The sequence below is a fragment of the Eriocheir sinensis genome, chromosome 2 (genome assembly GCF_024679095.1).
Source record: "Eriocheir sinensis breed Jianghai 21 chromosome 2, ASM2467909v1, whole genome shotgun sequence".
Lineage (NCBI taxonomy): Eukaryota > Metazoa > Arthropoda > Malacostraca > Decapoda > Varunidae > Eriocheir > Eriocheir sinensis.
Window position 1 is genome coordinate 9,261,155 of NC_066510.1, and position 27,357 is coordinate 9,288,511.

At 42.9% G+C, this 27,357-nt stretch overlaps 1 protein-coding gene across 3 annotated transcripts in view; it reads right to left on the reverse strand.

Annotated features, from left to right (window-relative positions):
• The window catches only part of LOC126999053 (EARP-interacting protein homolog), an 83,740-nt gene that overhangs the window by 15,828 nt on the left and 40,555 nt on the right, over nucleotides 1-27,357 (reverse strand). For all 3 annotated transcript variants that reach the window (XM_050861443.1, XM_050861437.1, XM_050861448.1), the window contains one exon: nucleotides 22,247-22,331. In XM_050861443.1, the coding sequence (XP_050717400.1) occupies nucleotides 22,247-22,331 (85 nt within the window). The remainder of the gene's footprint in view (nucleotides 1-22,246; nucleotides 22,332-27,357) is intronic.

Genomic DNA, 27,357 nt, shown 5'->3' on the forward strand with positions numbered 1-27,357 from the left:
CCAGTTCAGAAAGCTTGGAGTTTATAATACCTAACTCCTTGAAACTTCATGGGAACCCATCTCTCGTATTGAGGGGGGATGAGGAAGTGTGGGTTGATGACCAGAGCCAGCCCTCTTTAGCAAAGACTCTTGAAGTGCAAGAAGAAGTATTAGAAAGCTTTAAAAAGTTGTGGTATGAGTTATCTACTCAGCTTAAGAGAACATAGCAGAAACCTATATCAGTCAACTTGGGAAAACAAAATTAAAATAGGAGATATCGTTCTGATTAAAGCTTTAAATAAACCCAGACCCTTCTGGTTAATGGGCACTGTCTTGCAAATTATTAAGGGATTGGATAATAAAGTAAGAACAGTCAAGGTCAAACAAGGTAATGGAGCAGTAGAATTTCATTCTATATGTAACCTTTATCCGCTGGAGCTCACTATAACTCATCCGGGTAGAGATTTGGTATATGACAAGGGGGCCTCCCACAATAATGCCGACCCCACCCAGAGTGGTGGTGATCGTGTCAGGGCGCCTCGGCCCAAAAGGAAGGCTACAGAGCGGTTTAACAAAATGCTTAGGGATAATTTAGATAACTTGTAAATATCTTGGTTGCTTCAGTACTTCACCTACTAAGGCTGAAGACTTTAGAATTAATTTTGGGTAGTAGATAGAATTATCAGGGTAAAACATGCTACACCTTCCCAGGTGAGGATTGATTAATAAATATGCTACACCTTCCCAGGTGAGGATTGATTAAAAAATATGCTACACCTTCCCAGGTGAGGATGATTAGAAAAAATGCTACACTTTCCTACAAGGTGAGGAAAGGGTAAGGGCAAGTCTATTTGGATGAGATGTGCAACGATCTCAACCCCCCTTACTTACATTTCACTCTTTTTCTCTTACTAAGATTAGTCCCCATTTCTTTTCTTTAAATAAATAAATAAATAAATAATTGAATAAATAATTACTCTAGACGGTTAATTGCAATTTGGGGAATCGCAATATCCTCTGGGGAATGTGTTAGGAATTAGGTCAGTTAACCAGGGGATTAGACAAATTAACTATTTCCCTTATAGAACTAGTCTCGAGCCGAGAGGTCAAGCCAACTATGAGTATCGGCTGAGCTCCAATAAGCCTTGGATGATACTTAAATACTTCGCACATCGGCTCCCAGACCGAGACAAAATCACCTTATTCACTGCCTGAAGACTAAACACATTTACCATGAAAGGAATAACAATAGTTCAGTGTTTCCTTTCATGAAATAATAAATAATTGCCCTTGCGGAATTATTATTAAAGAGCAAGGATAATTTAACAAATCGAAAGCCACGCCATCTAGCGAGGGAAGTTCAAAATACCTCTTCAGACCCACGTGGTTGGCTTTCACCCCACTCCATCATCTGCTCTCAAGCATTCAACACCTCAGCACTCGCGGCTCCCACATTAACTCGCGGCAGTGCTGTTTTATACTTAGTCTCGAGGACTACAGGACTCCTCAAGGACGAACTTCAAGAGACCACTTCTTTTGAAACCCTTCTAAATATAAGTGCCCTCCTACAGTGATTACAAATAGGTATTACTATCAGGCCTGTTAGGATTATCGTTGTAACGCTGGGAGGTGCTTGCGGGGAAGGCCCGGCACCCCTGCTGCATTAGTGGTAAGTGGTTTGTGTTCTTTTTGTGGAGTTGTCCTGGAGGAGTTAAGTGTCTTGCGAGAAACAACCGTTGGGTACGGTAAATTCACTGTATCACAACATGGAATGCCTCAAGGATCGTTATTGGCACCAATATTTTTCCTGGAATATATAAATGATATGCCAGAGAAAGTAAGCAGTTATATGAGCCCGTTTGCAGATGATGCAAAACTGCTGAGATATATAAGAAACAGTAAAGACTGTGAAATTCTGCAAGAGGACCTGAATAAGATTTAGGACTGGAGTATGAAATGGGAGATGGAGTTCAATGTGAAGAAATGTCATGTAATGGAAATGGGAAAGAGTGAAGGGATATCAAAATGGACATATAAAATGGGAGATGGAGAAATATTAAAAAAAGTTCAAGAAGAAAGAGATCTGGGAGTGACAATACAGAATAATCAACAGCCTGAGAGTCATGTTAATAGGATATTCAGTGATACGTATAGAATGGTAAGAAATATAGGATTAGCATTCCACAACATGGATAAGGACATGATGAAAAAGATAATAACCACTATGATTAGACCAAAATTGGAATATGCAGAAATGGTGTGGTCTCCCAATAAGAAGAAACACATAAAAAAACTAGAAAGAATACAAAGGATGGCAATGAAAATGGTTCCAGAACTGGAAGGATTGTCATATGAAGAAAGGTTAACCCCTTAACCCCAGGTGACAGACATATGTCGACATTACCTAAAAAGTCCCTCACCACGGGTGACAACATGTCGTCCTACCAATTTTTGAAAAATTGCGCCAATATTTGTGGCTTCCAGAACATTGTGGGAGTGGAAAATTCCATCATCCATCATCCCGTGCACTCTGGCCCGCTTCCCGCCACCCCAAACCACCCCCCAGGCCCCCCCCGCCCCCCTCCTTATTCTCTGTCATCCCTGTTTTGCGCCCGGCACCAACACACGCACGGGCATGTACCGCTGCCCCGGCACTCTCTCTCTCACTCAGTACACTCACTCAGTACGAGTGACAGACAGCAATCGTGGGTGCGACAGCGAGGAATACAATGTGTAAACAGCTTGGTGTGGTAGGTATAAAAACACACAAAACACGTAACAATGCAACGCAATATGTAACCATTGGCAAACAAACAGACGGGGGAAGGAAATATACATAATTTTTCAGTTTTGTTGCAAAAATTACAATAATTTATCAGTTTTAGGTGTAAACAATGACATTCCAGTGCAAACAATGTTTTTTTTTTCTATGTTCAGTAAAGGATGTATGCTCAATTTGACACCAAAAATTATAACTTTTTCACAAAAATTTCATGCAGACAAGAAGTAAACAACACTTGGAAATCATTTTTGGAGGGTTTTCTTGGTTGAAAATGATACCACACTCATATATTATGAAAAAACTTTTTTTTTCAAAATTTGATGTTCTTTGGGGTGTAAACAATTATTGTTGGTATAAAAAATCACCATTTGTGCATTTCTTCAATGGGTAAGGATAGCCAAACAACGGTATAACTCACATACGTCATTTTTACCTCTTCATCTCATATGTATCGCGTAAACAATTCGTTGTTTATGATGTGAACAATGGTGTTTGTTTGCCATCGTACCTCATATATTGCTACAATACACTTACAGTCACAAGCAATGAAATAATGTTTTTTTTTTTTTTTTTTTAATAAAAAATGTACAATAATCCACTAAATTTATATGTAAACAACCTATAAATAGCTTTTTTTTTCTTTTTCAGGCCAGCCAACTCTGCAAACAAACAGTGTTCCGCGCTAGTACCATTTCACAGAAAAACGTGTCTTTCCCCCACACGTGCCCCACTTGTTTGTGCAAACAACCAAAATTCCTTGTGTAAACAAAGTGATACTGTGTATATATGAGCCCAGTATTATATAAACAGCTTTGTGAGTGTGTGGTACATCCTGGCATGCTGGGAAGTGCCAATATATGGGGGGCAAACTACCCTTGTTTACCCCCCCCCCCAGGTTAAGTAATTTTTTTTGGCAAATATTTTCCCAAGGGCAACTTTTGCCAAATTATTCCAGGCTGCAGCACAGGACCGCTGAAATATGCCTGGGGTTTAAAGGTTAAAGGAAATGGACCTACCAAGACTGGAACAAAGAAGAGAAAGGGGAGACCTAATACAAATACAGTCAAGTCGCATATGACACGGATTCGTAAGGCGTGGTTTCCTATGACACGGTATAGTTTCAGAACCGTATGTTCAGATCATGCAGGTAAAACCATCTATGATGCGGGTCATGGTCTCCCCTGGCCAAACGAGCACAGAGTTGCCAGGTTGGATATTTTTTTCGAGGGGGAAAATCTCATGATGGTGGTTGGGTTGGTTTTGGGGAGGATTTCTATCCCGTCTCTCTCTCTCTCTCTCTCTCTCTCTCTCTCTCTCTCTGCACATTTTTGTATTCAGTAAGTTACAAATTATTCTCACTATAAATATCAGAATGCTCAAATTGCTCATATACCTAAAATTTATAGATGTAGACAAGAACGTTCGCAGTCGGCTGCCGTGGCCGTCACTCAAATTCCAAGTCATAGTCATGCACTCCCCGACCACTCCACGTCTCTTCCCGTCAATCTCTTCCCCCTCCTTTGCTCCATTTTTCATGTAAAGTGGACCTGGCCCAACTGTCTATTCTGGCAGGCAATAAAGAAAGTGATCTGGCTAACTAGCCTACTAAAATCTACAGCAGGCTGCTTCTGCACATGTCAGCCTGCTGGCAAACTGGCTTTTAAAAATCTAAATTGGTGTTCCCAGAGCCTTTCCTTTCTTTTGTCTTTCTCACTGCCCAGTCCAAAAGGGAAGAAATCAGAGACACGGTGTATAAAAAACTAACGAGAGAGAGAGAGAGAGAGAGAGAGAGAGAGAGAGAGAGAGAGAGAGAGAGAGAGAGAGAGAGAGATCTTTGAAAGTGGTTGGTCACCACTAATTATTGCATTAACCCCTTCACTACAGCTGGGCCAAAACAGTGCCCTGCGCCGTATCCGGGATCGCCGCACGCGCCAAATTTCAAATGTCGCTATTGAATATAACAAGTTTTCAGCCATAAACTCAACATAATCATCATGTATTATATATGAAAAGATGCAGAATTAAATGGTGCACATAAAAACATAAATTAATTGATAATGTTGAGATGTAAGCATATATATAGAGATAAAATAACTTGTATATTGGCTAAAGCGAGCCAGGACGCAGTATGCGCGTCCTCGGATATGGTACGGGGCATGCAAGGACGCAGTATACACGTCCTCGTGTTGAAGGGGTTAATATGCATGCCAAATAATATTTTTGTCGATTTCAGGTTGACGGGGAAAGTAAATGGTTGGGCGGGATTGGGCGTTTTTTGGGCAGAATGTTGCACCGGCGCGGCAGGTTCCCAGTCCTGACCTGACAAGTACACATCTAGTTAACCCCCCGGCCCTCGCATGGCAAGGAGTCGGCTCACTTCTCCATACATACTGAGTGAAAAAGTGGGTGTTGGTGGTAGCCAAGTGGATAAGGTGGTGAGCGTGGGGCAGGACTGAACAACATCAAGAGGCAGTAACGCCTACCAGTGCACTCGGGCTAAAACGAACGGGAAAAAAAAAAAAAAAAAAAATGGGTGTGGGTGGGACAAAATGGCAAGGGCCAGAACCAAATTGTATTTTCTCCATAGGTTTAGTTATTCCTATGACGCGGCCATTGCTCAGAACCAATTAACGGTGCCATATGCGACTCGACTGTATATAAATTATTGATTAAAATGGAAGAAGTAGACAATGAGGATTAATACAAAGAGAAGGAAGAAACGTCAGCAACACACAAGGACACAGTAAAAATTGAGGAAAGGAAGATGCTTGAGAGACATAAAGAAATATAGCTTCCTGCAAAGTAACATAGAGGTTTGAAACAAATTAAGTAAGGAAGTAGTATCGGCGAAGGGTGTACACAACTTTAAGGAAAAACTGGACAAATACAGATATGGAGACGGAACCACACGAGCCTCAAAAAATGTACGCTGAGGGAAGGAAGTGGGTGATGAGTTCAATCCTGTTTGCTGATGACACAGTGCTCATTGCAGAAAATGCAAGTGACACAAAATTTGGTCAGTGTTTTTGATAGTGTCTGTAAAAGGAAAAAGCTGAAAGTAAATGTCAACAAAAGTAAAGTGATGGTTTGTGAGCGGAGTAGAAGTGAGGTTGTAGATTTTGTATGCCCATATTGAATGTGAAAAAGAATGCAAAATAATTTTGAATGGTGAAGAAATGGAGGAGGTCAATGAGTTAAGTAGGTACCTTGGATCAGTTATGTGTAAGCATGGTGGTATGGAGAGAGAGACAAGAGAAAGGGCATTGCAAGGAAGAAGGGTGGTAAGAGTCTTTGGGACGATTCATGAATGGCAGAAGTGTGAGCATGGAGGTAAAGAAGGATTTGAGAAATACAATAATAGTACCAACCCTCACATATGCAAGTGAAACATGGGCCTGGAATGAAAGTCAGAGGTCTAGAGTGCAGGCAGTGGAAATGAGATATTTGAGGAGTGCATGTGGTGTGAGTAGAATGAGTAAAGAAAGTGTGTATGAGCGTTTTGGAATGTGTCACATGGGTGAAGGGAAGAAGTGTGGAGTGGTGGAAGAAGTGAAGCGACAGACTTTAAAGTGATTTGGCCACATGGAGCGAATGGAGGAGAGTGAGATGACCAGAAGGGTGTATGTGAGTGAGATAGAGGGAGGGAATGTTAGAGGACGACCTCCAGTGAAATGGAGAGATAGGGTGCAAGAGTACGTTAGGGAGAGGGGTGACAGATCCTTGAGAAACTTTGAGCAGGCAAGGAGTCTAGAGAGTCTAGATAGAGAAAGATGGAAACTCTTCTGCCGTGGCCATCCCCTGATGGGAGCTCCTGGGAGCAGGCGTCGATGAAATGATGATGATGATGATGACCACACAAGCATAAGCCCAGGCCCTGTAAAACTACAACTAGGTAAATACAACAAGGTAAATACACACACACACACACACACACACACACACACATACACACACTGTCCTGACTCAGCCAGGTCAAGACATGGGTCAGCACTGCTCTCCGTAGCAGCCTCAGCCAAGTGTTTATAGTAGCAGCCACCAGTCAGCTTGTTGACCTTTCTCCAACCCCTTCCCATTCCTTCAAGGAACTTCAAAGAACATCTATTGAAATGAAGTTAATTATATAAACAGACAGTGAGAGTGCAGTGTGCTGGTGATGCCGCTGAGGGTGGAGAAGGCTGTGTCACTAACCCGCCACACGCCCAGGTTCCGATGTACTGTTTAGTACTCCGATGCTGCTGTTTAGGTGACAGTGCAGTTTTGGTGCTTCGTCACTCAGGTTGAACATAATGCACACCCCCTCCATCACAGCTGTGCAGATATTTCCACGACAGCAGAGCAGCTGGGCAGCAGCCGCCCCTTGGGACTCGCCAGCCCCTTAATGAGTACAGTCAAACCTCGGTTTAAGAATTTAATTCATTCCAGAATGTTGCTCGCACACCAAAACACTCGTAAACCAAAACGAATTTACCCACTGAAATTAATGTAAATCCATATCTCAAAAAAATATTTAAATAAAAATCATTTCACATGTTATTTTTTACAGAATTAACCCTTGCCTTGCTAAACTGTTTCTGAGGCTACTGACAGCAATCTCTATTTTGTTCCCTCCTACTATCTCTATCCTAAATTTCAATCCAAAGCTGGATGTTAGCCTACGTCTTAGCGACATCACTTGCTCTCATGCCCACAACCTTGATTCTTCAGAATTTTCCACCATCTGGCTAAGACTTCATTGTCATTCTATTACTAAATACATCTGTGCTGTTTATCTCTCACCTAACTCTACTAACTATGTAAAATTCTTTGACTACTTGAACTCTAAAGTGGAGCACATCTTGACCCACTCTCCCTTCGCTGAAATCTCCATCCTAGGAGATTTCAATGTTCACCACCAGCTTTGGCTTTCATCCTCTTTCACTGACCAGCCTGGTGAACAAGCCTACAACTTTGCTATCCTCAACGATCTAGAGCAGTTGGTCCAGCACCCTACACGTATTCCCGACCGTCTTGGAGACAGGCCCAACATTCTAGACCTCTTCCTTACCTCAAACCCTTCTGCTTACTCTGTCAAACTGTTCTCTCCGTTGGGCTCCTCCGATCACAACCTTATTTCTGTATCCTGTCCTATCGCTCCTGTACACCCTCTGGACCCACCGAAGAGGCGATGCTTCTGGCATTTTGCTTCAGCTCGGTGGGACGACCTGAGGATGTACTTTTTCAATTTCCCGTGAAATGATTATTGCTTCCAAGAGCGAGACCCCTCTGTGTGTGCTCAGCGCATCACAGAGGTGATTGTCTCTGGAATGGAGGCATACATTCCACGTACTTTCTCTACTCCTCATGCTAAAAAGCCTTGGTTTAATCACGCTTGTTCTCGTGCTGTCAATGATAGAGAGGCAGCTCACAACAGGTACCAGAGCCTTCGAACTAATTTTAACCATGAACTTTACATTTCTGCCACGAATCGTGCCAAATCTATTCTCCGACTAACCAAAAACTCTTTCATCTATAGAAAATGCCAAAACCTTGCTTTCTCTAACTCTTCCCGTGACTTCTGGCATCTAGCCAAAAACCATCTCCAACTTCACTTCTTCATCTTTCCCTCCACTCCTCAGTCCTGACGGCAACACTGCCATCTTATCTATCTCTAAGGCTGAACTCTTCTCTCAAACTTTTTCAAAAAACTCCACTCTGGACGATTCTGGGCATATTCCTCCTACTCATTCCTCCTCTGACTCTTTTATGCCTGTTATAAAGATTCTTCAAAATGATGTTTTCTATGCCCTCTCTGGCCTCAATCCTCAGAAGGCTTATGGACCTGATGGAGTGCCTCCTATTGTCCTTAAAAACTGTGCCTCCGTGCTGTCACCCTGCCTGGTCAAACTCTTTCGCCTTTGCCTGTCAACATCTACCTTTCCTTCCTGCTGGAAGTATGCCTTCATACAGCCTGTGCCTAAGAAAGGTGACCATTTCAATCCCTCAAACTACTGTCCTATAGCTTTACTTTCTTGTCTATCTAAAGCATTTGAATCAATCCTTAACCAGAAGATTCAAAAACACCTTTCCACTTCTGACCTTCTATCTGATCGCCAGTATGGGTTCCGCAAGGGGCGTTCTACTGGTGATCTCCTTGCCTTCCTAACTGACTCTTGGTCATCCTCTCTTAGCCGTTTCGGTGAAACCTTTGCTATTGCGCTGGACATATCTAAAGCTTTTGATAGGGTCTGATACAAATCTTTGCTTTCCAAACTACCCTCCTACGATTTCTATCCTTCTCTCTGTACCTTTATCTCCAGTTTCCTTTCTGACCGTTCTATTTCTGCTGTGGTAGATGGTCACTGTTCTTCCCCTAAACCTATTAACAGTGGTGTCCCACAGGGTTCTGTCCTATCTCCCACTCTCTTTCTGTTGTTCATTGATGATCTTTCCAAAACGAACTGTCCTATCCATTCTTATGCTGATGACTCCACTCTGCATTACTCAACTTCTTTTAATAGAAGACCCATCCTACAGGAACTTAACGATTCAAGGGTGGAGGCAACAGAACGCTTGGCCTCAGACCTTACTATTATTTCCGATTGGGGCAAGAGGAACCTGATGTCCTTCAACGCCTCAAAAACACAGTTTCTCTACCTATCCACTCGACATAATCTTCAAAACAACTGTCCCATATTCTTTGACAACACTCAGCTATCACCTTCTTCAACACTAAACATTCTCGGTCTATCCTTAACTCAAAATCTCAACTGGAAACTTCATATCTCATCTCTTACTAAATCAGCTTCCTCGAGGCTGGGCGTTCTGTACCGTCTCCGCCAGTTCTTCTCCCCCGCGCAGTTGCAATCCATTTACAGGGGCCTTGTCCGCCCTCGTATGGAGTATGCATCTCATGTGTCGGGGGGCTCCACTCACACAGCTCTCCTTGACAGAGTGGAGTCAAAGGCTCTTCATCTCATCAGCTCTCCTCCTCATACTGATAGTCTTCTACCTCTCAAATTCCGCCGCCATGTTGCCTCTCTTTCTATCTTCTATCGATATTTTCATGCTGACTGCTCTTCTGAACTTGCTAGCTGCATGCCTCCCCCCCTCCCGCGGCCCCGCTGCACACGACTTTCTGCTCATGCTCGTCCCTATACTGTCCAAACCCCTTATGCAAGAGTCAACCAGCATCTTCACTCTTTCATCCCTCACGCTGGTAAACTCTGGAACAATTTTCCTTCATCTGCATTTCCTCCTGCCTACGGCTTGAACTCTTTCAAGAGGAGGGTATCAGGACACCTCTCCTCCCGAAATTGACCTCTCTTTTTGGACATTCCTTTGACTTCTATTCAGGAGCAGTAAGTAGCGGGCTTTTTTTTAATAAATAATTAACTTAATATTAATAAAAAATAAAATAAAATAAACGCTCACAACGAGACTATCCCCCCAGATGCGCTTGGGCACCCCAGCGGGGGAAGGGGATCTCTTTTAACCGCTGTGTCTCAAAAACTATTCCTCACAGCTAAAAAACAAAAACACCATTGGAAAGAGGAGGCCAAGATCAATAAAATTCAGTCATGCAAGCCTCTCCTGCAAACATACAGGCACATTCAGGGGACGGCCACTGTTTTGCTGGCCGCACCTCCATAGGCCTATGGCAATGACCATTTTCTGAGCCTCCTATGGGTAACCCTGCCAGGTGGGGGTGGACATAGAGTTCATGAGATTACTGTTGTGTTACTGTCGCACCACAGACCATTTTAAAGCATCACTGTATGATAAGTAAGAACTTCCCAATATGAAAACATCATCATCATCGTTAGAAACAAGAAATTGAAACAATGCCATTTGTCAATATTTTGTAGAGAAAAAAGACGTTTTAAGAAACTCCATCGCATGCAATGATGCTAAGTGGCTACTGAAATACTCCTAATGAACTGTAGATCCCATAACTGTGACTAAATTAACGCGTCTTGTCCTTGATGAGTGACAAAGCGATATATATTGTTGGTTCATCCAATCATATGGACAAGATAGAGAGCTCTGGCAGATTACAGGAGGGAGATGAAAAACAGTCTCAAGAATGGGGGGTCATTCAAGAAGGCCATATATCGCCAGATGACGCCTTAGGGTTGCAAACTTGCCAACTTTTCCTTAAAATACGGAATGCCATTTGTTCCATATTTGCCTGTCTGAATGGTTAAGCAGATAAAATTCAGTGTTTTAAAAATGTAGTGAGAGCATTTTTCAGTACACCACAAAACCAGTCTATAAAATTGTTTGTCAAGGGTTGTTCTGAAATACATGTAAAATACACGTCATAACGTCTCTCCCCCCTTCCTCTTGCCTTCACCAGCAGCAGGCAGCAGCTGTCAGTCATGGCAGGCCAGAGAAATTTTAGGGTTGCCATCCGTTCCTTAAAATATGGATTCGTTCTGTATTGGAGGATGGGATGTTGGGTTCTTTATTTATTTTAGATCAAGGTGCCAGCCCTAACTGAGGCTCTTTTCCCATTGTTTTCTGCTCTGAGCACTCTCATCTTGCAGTGAAAAAAGGGAACCCATGCAAACGTCTTCGACTAGTACAAAGAGACACAGCAGTCCTCGGCGAAAGACCGACTTGGTCGGCTAGGCTGACGTAAGCCGATAGAGTCAGTCTAACGGCATCCTCCCCTCCCCTTGGTTTACAAGCTGCGCTTGTAAACCAAGGCCCGGATCCACAAAGGCTTAGTTCGTAGTTTTGTGCCCTTAGTGCGTAGTTTTGAGAACATCGAGATTCACAAAGCTAACTACCAAATAATCGATGACGTCACGGGTCACCGCGCGGATCTACAAACGTTTACCACACTCTGTGTGACGTTAAATTTGTTGTTAAATAACTACTGCCTCGGAGCTGACGGTAACGCTAACAATATTATCAGATTTACGTATAAATGCTTATAAATCGCGTTTTTCAACTTGATATATAACTTTGCGAGTAGAGGAAGCCCGTCTCTTTATAAAATGATGAGATATGCACCCTTTGAGAGGTATATGATAGGTGTGGGCGGGTGCTGCCAGACCTCCCTCCTCTGCCTGCCGTGGAGGATGGCTTGGCGACGAGGAAAAGTTGCCGAGCTTTACGTAATTTCTGATTTACTAGGGAGAGTTTTGCGTTTTCCTTCAATATGTAGATACAGAAAGCGTTAATTTACCCATACATGTCAACAGAACGATCTTACAATATATAATAGCGAAGAAATCTGAGGCATATAGATGCCCAGACTCAATTCTGCCCGAGGCTCAATTTTGTCGATGACAGGGGCCTATATTTTTCCTTCCCCTGTCATTATTAATGAATCTCAGGTGTCGCAACTTGGTGTGAACATGCCCTAAGTATTCACCTGTGGAAATATATTGATGTATATGTAATTGGTATCCTATTTTCTGAGAAAAATGAATGTGCGATCATGGGTATCAGAGTGCTGCTCTGGAGGATGGCTTGGCGACGAGGAAAAGCTGCCGAACTTTATGTACTTTCTTATTTAATGAGGCAAATTTTGACATGGTCTTTGTCATCATAATAAAGAATGATGATCATGCTAGTTCTAGACGCCATATCAGTCGAAAAGAACCCCACATACACAAGCTTGAGCTAAGATAACAGAGGCATGTGGATGTCCGGGCTTAATTTTGCCCGAGGCTCAATTTTGCCCGTGACACCGCCCCCATCCGTGGAGAGACCATGGACCTTTGTCGGGTGATAGCTATCCCATGAGTTGGGCCGCAGATATGGCAAGACAGTCTTAATTTTCCCCCATTCCTTCCTTCCGTCCTTCGTTCTGTCTGCCTCGATATCTGTCCCATATTTCTATTTGCTTTCTTCCTGCCTCAATCTCCTCCGTATCTTCTTTTTCTTCATCTTAAGCATGTTCGTAGGTAACAAGACATCGAACAGCAGAGCTACTTTGACGTAAATGTGCAACAAACAACGAAATAATTGAATTCGTAGATTACGATTTAGTACAGTTTGCCTTGAAAGAAGGAAGAAAAATGGGAAAAGAGAATGGGTTTCTTGAACCAGCAGCTGGAGGGGGCTCCCTAGGATTGACTGACGGTTCTGTAAACATGCTTGCGATTCGCTGCAAGGCCAATGACGTCATCAACCAATCAGCAGCCTCGCTGACTTAGCGCGCCTCTAACTACAATCTAAGGTTTGCTTCGTGAATCTGACGCTAACGTCGGTAGCTAAATCAATAGTGCGTAGTTATGTTAGTTCATAGTTATTGAGTCTGTTTGTGAATTCGGGCCCAAGGCATTTTTTGTGGGATTTTTTTGCTCGTAAATCAAAATGCTCGTAAACTAAGGCACTCGTAAACCAAGGTTTTGACTGTACATAGTTGCTAAGCCGATAACCTAAGTGATCTCCCCAGAGACTTCCCACCTGCACTCCACCAACCATCACCTGACCCAGCATCGACCTGTGGATTAACACCTTGAAGAGGCTGCCCTTCCCCCCCTTCCCGGTACCACCACCCACTGCACTCCACCCAAAACGGCCACCCCCCAAGCATCTTCGCCCCTACCTTCCCAGAAACATGTCAACCCCCATCCCCACCCCCCTTCTTGTAATTGTATCACACCTGAATTCATTTCTAGTATGTAACCATAATACGTACATTTTTAGCGTAACGGCTGTGGAATTAAATAAACCAGTGTATTATTATTATTATTATTATTATTATTATTATTATTATTATCATTATTATTTTTATTATTATTATCATTATCATTACACACACACACACACACACACACACATGCTTCACTGCCTATATTGCTCAATTTCTCCACCTGTCAACTTGACAATCTACCTGAAATATATCCCTTATTCTGCGATAACACAGCTGGTAGCCACGTGGTCAGCGTTCGGGCATGGTGAGCCCAGGGAACTAGGTTCAAGTCCTACCAATGCACTCTGACAATTTTCAACCATTGCTAAGTGGCAGAAGATTACCCACATGCTTCCCAGATCTTCACTTAACCCTAATTTCAGCAATTTAATTCATGTGAAGCATCAGGGGGCAGCATGGGCCAAGCAAATCATATATCACGGCAGTCACTATGAATAAAATTCGGTTGTGCCACTAATGGGCTGGGGATATCCAAGAGACCCCTCAAGAAAGCCTACCAGCATTATAGGCTGCACCTAAAAAAAAAAAAATATATATAAAAAAAAAAAAAAATCAACACTTACATACTTGGTCTGTGCTGAACTCAAAATCTCAACTGGAAATTTCATGTCATCTCTTACCAAATCAGCTTCCTCGAGCCTAGGCATCCTGTTTTTTCCTCCCTCCCAGATGCTAACCATATACAGTACCCTGTCGAGTTTTGCGCTCGCTTTGTTCCAAAGGTATAGCGCTAATCTCAAGGATCGCGAAACTCGAGGTATTGAAAACACTGAGAAAGTGTGGGCTATGGCGCCGGTAGACTATCCATTTTGGCCTGATGCCCGAGCCCGTCATGGCGCAGGCAACTGTTTATAGTGGCACCATTATAATTGGCTCATGCTGCTCCTCAGAGCTCACTTTTTTTCCTCCTTTACTCCCTTGTTATCTCAAAATATGTACCTTGGAAAAAGGAAGAAAACAGGAAGAGAGAACGGGTCATTTTAAAGCGACAGATGAAGCCTTATGATTGGCTGAGCTCTGAAAACATGCTTGTGATTTGCTGGAAGTCCGATGACGTCATCGCCGGCGCTCACCCGGTCAGCGGCCTCACTGTCTTGGGGCAGTCACACTGGCCGTTTTCCTCTAACCATTGTGGCTACTGGCAACGCCCTTGCGCCCATCCGGGAGCGAGTTGTCGGTCGTCCGTAACCTGGTGTCACACTGGGTCTTTTTCTTCCAACCATGTTAGCGGCAGCTTGGGCAACTGGCAAATCCAACTTTTCCAGGTGTGCGTCACACACGGCCAAGGTCGGTTACCCGTATCCACATCCACAACGAAATACAAAGCACTTGCCCTGTATCGACATAGCGTCATCTGCTAAAGTAAGGGCTGTCGCGGCTTGTGCTGCCATTACCCAAGTTATGGACTTGTTGCTGCAGTTAAATGGCAGGAAGAAGCTGTTGTGGGTGTGATGTGTCTGTGGTTCCTCTGTGCCAGTTCTCATTGTCACCATTGTGCGTGAACGGCCAACCCACCCATCTAGACTCCGACCACATAAACACGTGGATCGAGTAACAACAAAGACACACACACACACACACACACACGCATGCACACACCAGACTCATCATGAACCATGGCAGATGTTTCTCACAAACAAAAATGGCTTCACCATTTCCTAGAGTGTGTTAGAACTTATTTGGTGAGTGGTTCATACAAACCAAGCATACCCAATGGCAAGAAGAGAGCAGTGTTAAAGACGACTGCTCTCTTCTTGCCAAGAGCCAGGTTTGGTTCATGTGAGCCACTCACCAAATACGTTCTAACACACTCAAGAAATGGTGAAGTCGTTTCTGTTTGTCAGAAACATCTGCAATGGTTCCTAATGAGTCTGGTGTGTGTGTGTGATTGTGTGTGTGTCTGTTGTTATTCGTTCCATGTGTTTGTGTGGTTGAGTCAAGATGGGTGGCTTGGCCGTGCACGCGCAGTGGTGACAATGAGAACTGGCATGGAGAAGCCACAGACACGCCACACCCATGACCATTTCTTCCTTCCATTTAACTGCAGCAACAAGTCCATAACTTGGGTAATGGCAGCACAAGCCGCGACAGCCCTTACTTTAGTAGACGACGCCATGTTGATACAGGGCAAGTGCTTAATTTAAGTTGTGGATGTGGATACGGGCAACCGACCTTGGCCGTGTGTGACGCACACCAGGAAAAGCTGGAGTTGCCGGTTGCCCTAGCTGGCGCCAACGTGGTGTGGAGAAAAAAGCCCTGTGTGACACCAGCTTACGGATAACCGTGAACTTGCTCCCGGTTGGGCTTGCAGGCGTTGCCCATAGCCCCAACGGTTGGACGAAAACTGCCATTGTGACACCACCTTAAGGCAGTGAAGCCGCTGATAGGGTGAGCATTGGCGATGACGTCGTCAGACACCCAGCGAATCAAAGTGTGCTTTCAGAACTGTCAGCCAATCGTAAGACAGCCACCTTCAACTGCGGCTTCAAAACGACCCATTCTCTTTCTCTCTCTCTCTTACTATAGCCACAATGTTTGGAGGAAAACGTCCAGTGTGATACTACCTTTAACCCTTTCATTGCTAAACGCTCGCAGCGAGCGTTAGGCGTATTTGCTGGTGGTGCTAGCAGCGGCTCCACCCGCACTCAAATCTCCCACGTATGAGTGTTCCAACACTAATTCTCACAACACAGGATTGCCAATTGAGTGGATTCTTCACTAAATTTGGTGGAAAATCATATCAGCCCAGTGCGGCAAATCTACGGACGAGTAACTGGTGGATGTTCTTGCCCAATATAGCGGCATTTTTGCATGGCTTCACCTATCACCTGACTGATTCTTTGACCAAATAATTGTAAATATTGCAGTTGGCAATACTTCCTTGCCAGAGTCTGAAGGAGAGATGTCCGCAGTTCCCTCAATATGGCTGATCATCCCGCACGCACCAACGTAAGTGTTAACATTCAACACTCCCTGAACGTGCATGTATGTTCGCAAGGGAGGCATACATAACCGACTCCAATAGATCTGGACCTCCTCTTTCCAATGGTGTTTTTGGTTTTTAGCTGTGATGAATAGTTTTTGAGATACAGAGGTTAAAAGAGATCCCCCATTGGGCTGCCCGACTGCGCCTGAGGGGATAGTCGTGTCAGCACCGCGCGCAAGGATAGGGTTAAAGGTAGCGTGCGTGATGCCAATGGTAAGTAGACGTGACCCGTACGTGTCAAAGCAGCACGAAACTCGGGGTGATAATGCACGAAAATCGGGATGGTAAGAATTTAGGACTAAACGCAAAACTCGTGGATCGCGAAACTCGAATAGCGCGAAACTCGAGAGGGTACTGTACAAGGGTCTGCCCTCATTTGGACAGAGTAGAGTCAAAGCCTTTTTATCTCATCAGTTCCCAACATGACAGTCTTTTACTTCTTAAATTCTGCTGTAATGTTACTCTCTATCTACTATTGATAATTTCATGCTGACTGCTCTTTTGAACTTGCTAAATGCATGTCTCCCACTCCTTTCCAAAGCCTGAAGTTCAGCTCATGACTTTCTACTCTAGCTCATCCCTATGCTATCAAGATCCCTAATGCAAGAGTTAAACAGCATCTTCATTCTTTCATCCCTTTTGCTGGTAAACTTTGGAACAGCTTTCCCTTGTCTGTATTCCCTCCTGCTTATGACTTAAAATGCATTCAAAAGAAGAGTATCTGAACTTCACCCTCTTTTGGCTACTCAGTCAGCTATTTGCAGGAGCAGCACCATCAGGCTTTTTCAGTTTCTCTTTGAGCTTCCTCCTATGTTGAAATATATAGAAAAAAAGGTTCATGAGTAGATTTATTTATTTATTTATTTATTTTTTTTTTTTTACGTTGATTGCCTATTGCGCCGGTAGGCATCTTCCCGGTGGGGCCTGATGGTCGGCACAAGGCTTCTTCCAGGTGGGGCCTGATGGTCGGCCCAAGGCTTCTTCCAGGTGGGGCCTGATGGTCGGCCCAGCCCGTTCTGGCGCAGGCGAGTCTTTATAGTGGCGCCATCTTGCATTGATGTGACAGAAATGAGCATCAATGCAATACACTGCTATAGCATAATCCCCAGCTTTTTCTTTCCATTTCCAGTACCCAAAATTCTCCTTTTTAAAAAGATATGCAGTAGTCTGCTGCAATGCACGTCATGTTTTCAAGTTGCTCACTAATATTTTTGGCTGAGTAACCTGTGAATTTACAAATCTATAAGTGCCAAATCTATGAATGTTGAGGAACTCTTTCTTATATTCTAATCTATCAGCTTATCAACCTCCTTGGAAAAAATAGTTACATATTAGACATACAGTCAAGTCGCACATGATGCAAATTCATAAGGCGCGGTTTCCTATGACGCGAAATGGTTTCAGAATCGTATGTTCAGATCATGCGGGTAAAACCATCTATGACGCGGTTCGTGGTCTCCCCGGTGGTGCATTTGAGAGAGTGACTCAGGCCGCCAGGACCGCCCTGGATCCTCTCCAACGCATGACGCCGCAGCCCAAGTTCAGGAAGATCAGTGGACGCCATTTTGCTGCCAGAATAGTTATATAGTAATTTAGTAAACGTCCTCAGGAAGATCAGCAGTCACCATTTTGCTGCCAGAACAGCTAGTAAACGTCCTCAGGAATATCAGCAGATGCCATTTTGCTGCCAGTGAGATGCCGTAACCATAGCAACAACAAGGCTTAACTGAGAGGCGCACAAAAGCATTTGATAGAGGGGTCCAGGTAGTCTGGGTGCCTGGGGCAGCCCGAGTCGCTCTCTCAAAAGCACCCCTGGGCTGTGTTTGAGAGAGCAACTCGGGCCACACGGACCGATCCGTGTGCTCTCGAAGTGATGCCGCAGCAGGAGTTGCCAATGGCAATGGTCACTAACTCATCATTTTCAGGGGTCACCAGCTGGCTTGATTTAGAGGTTGGACAAAGTGTCGCACTCTGCTGAGTGGCATCAGCAAAAAAGTCTTGTTTACCATACATATTGATTTTCAATGCCAATATTCTTACTAATATAAGTTCATGGTTATTTATTTGTCTGTGATAATTTCCAATATACAGTACCCTCTCGAGTTTCGCGCTCACTTCGTTCCGAAGGTTTAGTGCTAAACTCGAGGTATTGAAAATACTGAAAAAGCGTTTATCTGTTCCATCCCGTGGATTTGTAATTTTTAAATTTTTTTTACATGTGGGCTATGGCGCCAGTAGACCAACCATCTGGGCCTGATGGTCGGCCCCGAGCCTGTCATGGCCCAGGCAACTGTTTATTGTGGCGCTATTATAACTGGATCATGCTGCCCCCCAGAGCTCACTTTTTTTCCTCCTTTACTCCCTTGTTATCTCAAAATACGTACCTTGGAAAAAGGAAGAAAACAGGAAGAGAGAACGGGTCGTTTTAAAGCCACAGATGAAGCCTTACAATTAGCTGAGTTCTGAAAACACACTTGTGATTCGCTGGGAGTCAGATGACGTCATCACCGGCACTCACCCAGTCAGCGGCCTAGCTGCCTTGGGGCAGTGTAATACTGGCCGTTTTCTTCTTACCATTGTGGCTACTGGCAACTCCTGTGCGCCCATCCGGGAGAGAGTTGTCGGTTGTCCATAACCAGCTGGTGTCACACTGGGCCATTTTCTTCCGATCGCGTTGGCGGCAGCTTGGGCAACCGGCAAATCCATTACCCAAGTTATGGATTTGTTGCATCAGTTAAATGGCAGGAAGAAGCTGTTGTGGGTGTGGTGTGTCTGTGGTTCCTCCGTGCCAGTTCTCATTGTCACCATTGTGCGTGAGTGGCCAACCCACCCATCTAGACTCCGACCACATAAACACGTGGATTGAGTAACAACAAAGACACACATACACACACGCACGCACACACCAGACTCATCATGAACCATGGCAGATGTTTCTCACAAACAAAAATGGCTTTGCCATTTCCTAGAGTGTGTTAGAACTTATTTGGTGAGTGGTTCATACAAACCAAACATACCCAATGGCAAGAAGAGAGCAGTGTTAAAGACGACTGCTCTCTTCTTGCCAAGAGCTAGGTTTGGTTCATGTGAGCCACTCACCAAATACGTTCAAACACACTCAAGAAATGGTGAAGTTGTTTCTGTTTGTCAGAAACATCTGCAATGGTTCCTAATGAGTGGTGTGTGCGTGCGTGTTTGTTGTTATTCGATCCATGTGTATGAGTGGGTTGGCCGCGCACGCGCAGTGGTGACAATGAAAACTGGCATGGAGGAACCATAGGCATGCCACACCCACAACTGTTTCTTCCTTCCATTTAACCCTTGAACTGCTGCAATCGCTTATTTAATCAAGCCTCTCCAATCCCATGACGCTGTGATCGCTTATATAATCATGAATTTTCGCGCCGTATGTATTGAATTTTAATGGCGAGCTTCCTATCAAATGTGTTCTCGTGATCGCTGGCAACTTAGTCATACCTTCACCAGAGCCTGAAATTCTACGATAAGGCCCTCATTCGAGTGTTTGTGGAAATGTAGGAGACGCCTGGAAACTCTCCTGACCTGCTGGGTAGTAATCTACCATAACATAATAGAAAACGTGGTAGTGGAAGAGAAAATGAAGGTTGTCAAGGCAGACTAGATAACAAATTTTGAATTCTAACTTGAATATAATACGTAACAGTAAGCTTCTTTGTACACAGGTGTGTGTGTGTGTGTGTGTGTGTGTGTGTGTGTGTGTGTGTGTGTGTGTGTGTGTGCGGAAAGCCCCGGTTGTCTTGGTCCATGGTGTAAATCAGATTTTTTTTACATCATTATAGTTCATTACCTGATTGAGAGAGAGAGAAGAAAGGCAAACTGACAGGAAGATACGATAGGCCTGTAAGTGTGAACACACACACACACACACTCCATCCCACCCTCTTTCCCTCCCTTCCTTCACTCATCCAAACACTCCGTGTGTGTGTGTGTGTGTGTGTGTGTACCCTATACGTGTAAGACCAGGACAATAACTGGAGTTAGACACGATAACACACAAAATGGACAAGATCGAGATGTCTGTGGTTATTATCATGCAACACACACACACACATACACACCATTCAACACACACACACATACGTACACATAGGGAGGAGGGGGAGTGATAAGTTAGGTCTCTCTCTCTCTCTCTCTCTCTCTCTCTCTCTCTCTCTCTCTCTCTCTCTCTCTCTCTTGCCATAGCCACAATGTTTGGAGGAAAACATCCAGTGTGATACTTCCTTTAAAGGTAGCGTGCGTGACGCTGATGGTAATTAGACGTGACCTGTACGTGTCAAAGCAGCGCGAAACTCGGAGTGATAATGTGCGAAAGTCGGGATGGTAAGAATTTAGGACTAACCACGAAAGTCATGGATCGCGAAACTCGGATAGCGCGAAACTCAAGAGGGTACTGTATACTCGAGTATATATCATTAACATCCTTTTACAGCGGAAACAATGGTCGCATGTGTGTTGCAGCTATCTCATTTTTTTACGAATGTACTGTACCAAATATGCCGTACACGCGTTTTACCTCGCCTTTGTAGAGGTTTCTGCTTCAAAGAAAAAAGCTTAGAGCACATTATCTTTAGCTGCCTTTGTGGAAAAAAAGAAATGTGGCCGAAACTGAAATAGCCTACCCAACTGATGACCGAAATAGAAGGTCACAAACCCTCCTTGCACCCACCCACACACTTGCCGCTGCACACATTCACTCCTGTCCTCAGCCTCAGTCAGTAAAGATGGAATAGGCAGTGAAAAGCAAGCGAGTGGAGGCAGGGCCGCGCGTGTGGTTTGTTATTTTTTGGTAGACACGAGGGACAATCTCAGCCGTAGTGTCATTCTCAAATACCATTTATGATGAAAGTAAACTATTTATGGGTTCTGTGTAAATGCATTTCCTTTAAGATATATAAAAAGAAAAAGAAAGAAAACATTGAGTTCAATCCATCAATACATAAAATAATAATTTGTCCCAGGAAAACAGACGGTACAAAGAGCATGAAACATCTATATACAATTATTTCCATTATTAAAGTCTTTATACCATGGAGTAATGTGTAAAAGTGTTGTAATTATTCTATCTTTTCGTTTAGTCATAACATAATGTACAAAGAAAATAAGAGATCCAGTTGTCCAACTTGTCTGTGAAATATTATTCTGTCTGGTGAATCAGGCAACTGCTGACTGAGTTAGTGGCCTTGGCCATTTGGACCCCTCGCTGCAGCTCAGTTTGGAGAGGTGGAGCGCCTCGGTGCTGTGATGACGTCATCAGCAAATATGGCAGCCCAAAAAACACATATAAGTGCTTCCATTGAATTTCACCTCTCTGTCCCACAATAACCACTGCAGCTTCCTTCTCATCCTCTGTTGCAAGGAGCTCGTCGGCCAGAATAGCTAGTGCTGCATGTTTAAACGTCGTCAAGAAGATCAGCGGACGCCATTTTGCTGCCAGAACAGCTAGAGAGCAGTGGACGCCATTTTGCTGCTAGTGAGACGCCATTACCATAGCAGCGACAGCAGATAATGCCTACCGGTGCACTCGGGCTAGAACGGGGAAAAAAAAAAAAAAAAAAAAAAAAAAAAAGAGGAGGAGGGGGGGGGGGGAGGCAAAATGGCAAGGGCCAGAGCCAAATTGTATTTTCTCCATAGGTTTAGTTATTCCTACGACGCGGTTTCCTATGGCGCGGCCGTTGCTCAGAACCACTTAACTGCGCCATACACGACTCGACTGTATTTTTGCATAACTTCAGAGTGAAGTCATATATATTGTACTTTATCAGTCTTAACACAAAAGAAAATAAAAGAATATTGTCCAAGTTTTGCTCACCTTGTGTCATCCAGTGGTCCAGAAGAAGACCCTTCAAGTGAAAGTCTCCAAATGGCTGCCCCAAATTCACCACAGTAGTCTTGTGCTGATGAATCCAGTCAATAGAAATAGGTAAATATAAATAAGCAAAGATGAGCATTATTAAATATATTTGAATAATATCAGAGAGAAGTTTAAAGATGAAACAGTTAGTCAAGTACAGTGATAATTATGAAAAAAATATTACGGCAGTCCTGCCTGATGCAATGAGATGATTTTTCTCATCATTTCACTTACTGATATAAGGCCTGAATTCATAAGCATTTCATTTCCCTCAAAACCAGCTTTTTTAATACTAATAATTTTATCCAAGTTTTTTATTTTTTTTATTTTACCACAGTACTGGCTCACTTTTGTATACATGCTTAATGGTTTAAAATAAAGTTAGTCAACCTCCTAAGTTCTAAGTTCTTTGAGTCACACTCTCTAATAAAACTCCTCTCATGATACATATTGATGCACTGTACCAAATTCCACAAGACATTTTTCCTCAACTGTTATATTAGTTACCTAAATGCAATTTACTGAGATACACACAGCAAAACAGTTATAACAAGCTTTATAAACACATCTGGTCTGGTGCCATTATCACCTTTATTTCAAGTCTCGTGCTACATAATTACACCTGTTCGGCTTGGGGACACGGACCGCTGCAAAGGGCGAATTTCCACAAATATTTGGGTGAACTCCCTCCAAAAAAGGCCTCTAGACCCACAAAAAATCAGAGCAATTTTACACAAACTGTACTTAGCAAAGCATTTCAGATATTAGAAATACCATAAAATGGGTGGAAACACAAGGATATGGGCTATATTTTAGGCTAAATTGTTCACGATCATACAAACTGTCAACCCCTACTGGAAGGAAAGAAGGGAGGCACACCCCCTTTCCCTCACACCAGTGAGTGGAGAAGATGCATATCGCTGCCAGAAACACGATTAATGCCTCTTGCATTTTTATAATGGTACTAGAGGCGAGTATTAAATTGCACGCAAATCTTGATGCGCAAACTCTGGCACAATAATCATCTGCGCAAACTGTGATCAGTTTCTTTCAGCCCATTTTTCAGAAGGTGAAGGGGGGAGGTTGCCTGTGTGTGCAATATGATGCTCATGTTGCCATGAGTTCAAACGTCGTTTGGAAGCGCTACATATGTATGTATGTGTGTGTGTGTGTATATATATATATATATATATATATATATATATATATATATATATATATATATATATATATATATATATATATATAATATATATAATATATATATATATATATATATATATATATATATATATATATATATATATATATATATATATATATATATATATATATATATATATATATATATATATATATATATATATATATATATATATATATATATATATATATATATATATATATATATATATATATATATATATATATATATATATATATATATATATATATATATATATATATATATATATATATATATATATATATATATATATATATATATATATTACCAACCCGACTTTCGCGATTATCGCCTTTTCGATTGCTGCTTTGACATGTATGGGTCACATCTACTTATCATCGGCATCACGCACGCTACCTTAAAAAGTAGTGTCACACTGAACGTTTTCCTACAAACATTGTGGCTAGAGAGAGAGAGAGAGAGAGAGAGAGAGAGAGAGAGAGAGAGAGAGAGAGAGAGAGAGAGAGAGACTTATTAACACGTTAAGGGGAGCGTCCCGGAAAAACGATGTTGCCATATCTCCGGTAAATATATATGAATCACTTTGATTTTTATGTTGAAGTATTGACAACATGTACATCAATTTTAGACATTCAGCCTCATTCTAACCCCCGCCCCCCCCGGCCCCCAACAGCCTCCTGCGAAATTTACGAGTGCTATTCTGCCGTTAATTTTTGTTCCAAAACATTAATTTTTTTTATGGCTAAGGCACTTTATAAAATGCTGTTTCCACATCGTTAGATTTTTTTATTTTGGCTTTTGTTTAGTTTTGTTTTTTATAATTTTTTTTTTTTTTCGCTTTTTTTGACCAAGAAAATATTAATATAAAATGACAGGTCACATGTATGAAAAAAAATTGACGTACAGAGGAAGAAAAAGCATTCTACTGCCTTTTAGTTTTTGTTTCATTGAAATCAAGCTAAAATGGCTTCAAAATAGATTTTAGAAGGGGATTAACTTACAGTTTGAGATATGGGCCTTTAAAGTTTATTGATCAATCTCGCACTTGTTACAACACACTGATGCTTTCCCGGGTGGTATTCTTTACTGAATTGCAGTTTTATCTTTGTTTTGAAGGACTTTGTTTGTCTGATTGTGTCCTTTTCTTTGCAATCAAGCCGAATTGCGAAAATTATCTCTGGCTCCTCCGGGGTGACTGATGTAAGTGTCAGCTCTGCTGCCTCCAAGGCCATCGCAGATGCTAGTTTGCCTCAAGATGCCATACAAATATTTTTTAGGCTATTTTCTATGCTGAAACATGACAATGTATGCACCTGTGTATGAATATAGCTTTTTATTTATTCATCTCTATTTTTTTATTTTTTTTGGGGGGGGGGGTTATTTATTTATTATTTATTTTTGGTTTTTTGTCACTTACCAACGTACAGCGCCGGTAGACTTTCTTGAGGGGCCTGAATGGTAGTCGTTCCCAACCCGTCATGACGCAGGCAAACGTTTTAGAGTGACATAAGTGACGAGTGGAGGAAGGCGGGGGGTGGGAATTCAGCCATAACTCTGTCAGTTTTGCTTATTTCTTCATAATATTTTGCCACAAGGTAGCCGAGGGGTGTACGAAGACGTGTGATTTTTTTTTTTTCCGATTTTTTTTTAAATATTAATGGCGGACGCTCCCCTTACCGCGTTTGAGCTTCCCGCTGCTTCCTCCCTGTCGCGTTTGGTTCAACTCGGCGCACCCTCATTACCATGCGAACCCCCAACTCGAGAGGTATGTAGCTTCACCTTGGTTATGAGCCCCTCTCATGAAAGGTGAGATAGAGAGGATGAAAACAAGGAGAAAGGAGAAGGGTGTGGGGAGGGGGGGTCAGAAAGGAGATTCAGATCAGGGCTTTGGTCAGGACATGACCTAGCTGACTCAGGTCAGGTCATGTCCATACCTGTTACACACACAGAAGGTGAAATGTGAAGAATATGTGGAGGATGGGGCAGAAAGGAGAATTAGATTAGGGCTTTGGTCAAAACATGACTTGACTCAGGTCAGGTCTGGTCCTGACTTGTCACACACACACACACACACACACACACAGAAGGGGAATGAGAATAGTGTGGGGAGGGAGGAGCAGAAAGGAGAGTCAGATCAGGGCTTTGATCAGGATATGACCTGTGTGTGTGTGTGTGTGTGTGTGTGTGTGTGTGTGTGTGTGTGTGTGTGTATTTACCTAGTTGTGAAATACATGAAAAGAGCCGTACTAGGCTCGTGCTGTCCCATCTCCATAATGTTTATTATCCAGTTAGGCTTTAAATTCATGAATCGTTTTTGCACACAGTCTCCTCATCAAGTCCGTTCCATGTTGTTATGCTTCTGTATGGAAAACTGTGTTTCTTGATGTCTCTCCTACAGCCGCTCTTCTTCAATTTCTTACCATTGCCTCTTGTCACACTTCTGTCACATACCACTAGGTCTTCCCTGTCCAATTTCTCCAATCCCTCTTGTATCCTGTACAATGCTATTAGGTCCCCTCTCTCTCTTCTCTCCAGTGTTGTTAGTCCCAATTTCTCCAGTCTTTCTTCATAAGTATGTTCTCTCAGAGTTTCCGGTAATTTAGTCGCTGCTCTTTGTATTCTTTCCAACTTTCTAATTTCTTTCTTCAATCTAGGTGACCACTCTAATGCTGCATATTCCAGTCTTGGACGTATCATCAATGTTATTAGTTTCTTCACCATTTCTTCATCTAAATATGTAAATCCTGCTTTTATGTTTTTAAGAAGATTGTATTTCCCCAGTTATCCGGTCTATATGTTTTCCAAAGGATAACTTGTCTGTTATGATCACTCTCAGATCTTTTTCTTCAGTTTTTTTCATGATTCTTTCATTACTCAGAGAGCAGTTCCCCGATATTCGTCTACTGCTCTTACCAAACTCCATCACGCTACACTTCTCTGTATTGAATGTCATTTCCCATTTGCGTGACCATTCCCTTATTCTATCGAGATCTTGGCTCAGGGCTACACAGCCATCTTCATTAGCCACCTTCCTCATTATTTTAGCATCATCACCAGACATATTCATATAGCTTGTCACCCCTTCTGTCATGTCGTTAATATATAATACAAACATAATCGGAGCCAACACCAATCCTTGGGGGACTCCACTAGTCACTCCATCCAGCTTGATTTATTATTCCTAATTACTGTTCTCAGTTCTCTCTTCGTCAAAAAGTCCATCATCCAATCCAACATTGAACCACCCAGACCTCCAACATGATTAAGTTTCTATATTAATCGCTTGTGTGGTACTTCATCAAACGCCTTCTTTAAGTCCAGATACACACAATCTGCCCAACCGTCTCTTTCCTGTATTATATCAATTACTCTTGAATAGAAGCTGATCAGATTAGTTACACAAGACCGCCCTCCTCTGAATCCGAATTGGCTATTTGTTAATATACTGTTTTCTTCTAAATACTCCACCCATGTTTTTTATAATGTGTGTGTGTGTGTGTGTGTGTCATGACATGACCTGACTCCCTTCTGGCCCTCCCTCCCCCGACCCTTCTCATTTCCCTTTCTGTGTGTGTGTGTCATGACATGACCTGACTCTCCCTTCTAATTTCCCCCTATCTGTGTGACGCACACCCGGAAAAGTTGCCAGTTGCCCAAGCTGCCGCCAAAGCGGTGGGAAGAAAAAGGCCCAGTGTGACACCAGCTTACGGACAACCGACAATTCACTTAGGGATAGGCGTACGGGCGTTGCCAGTAGCCACAACCATTAGAGGAAAACGGTCAGTGTGACACCGTCTTAAGGCAGTGAGGCCACTGATTGGATTAGCGCCGGCGATGACATCATCGGACTCCCAGTGAATCA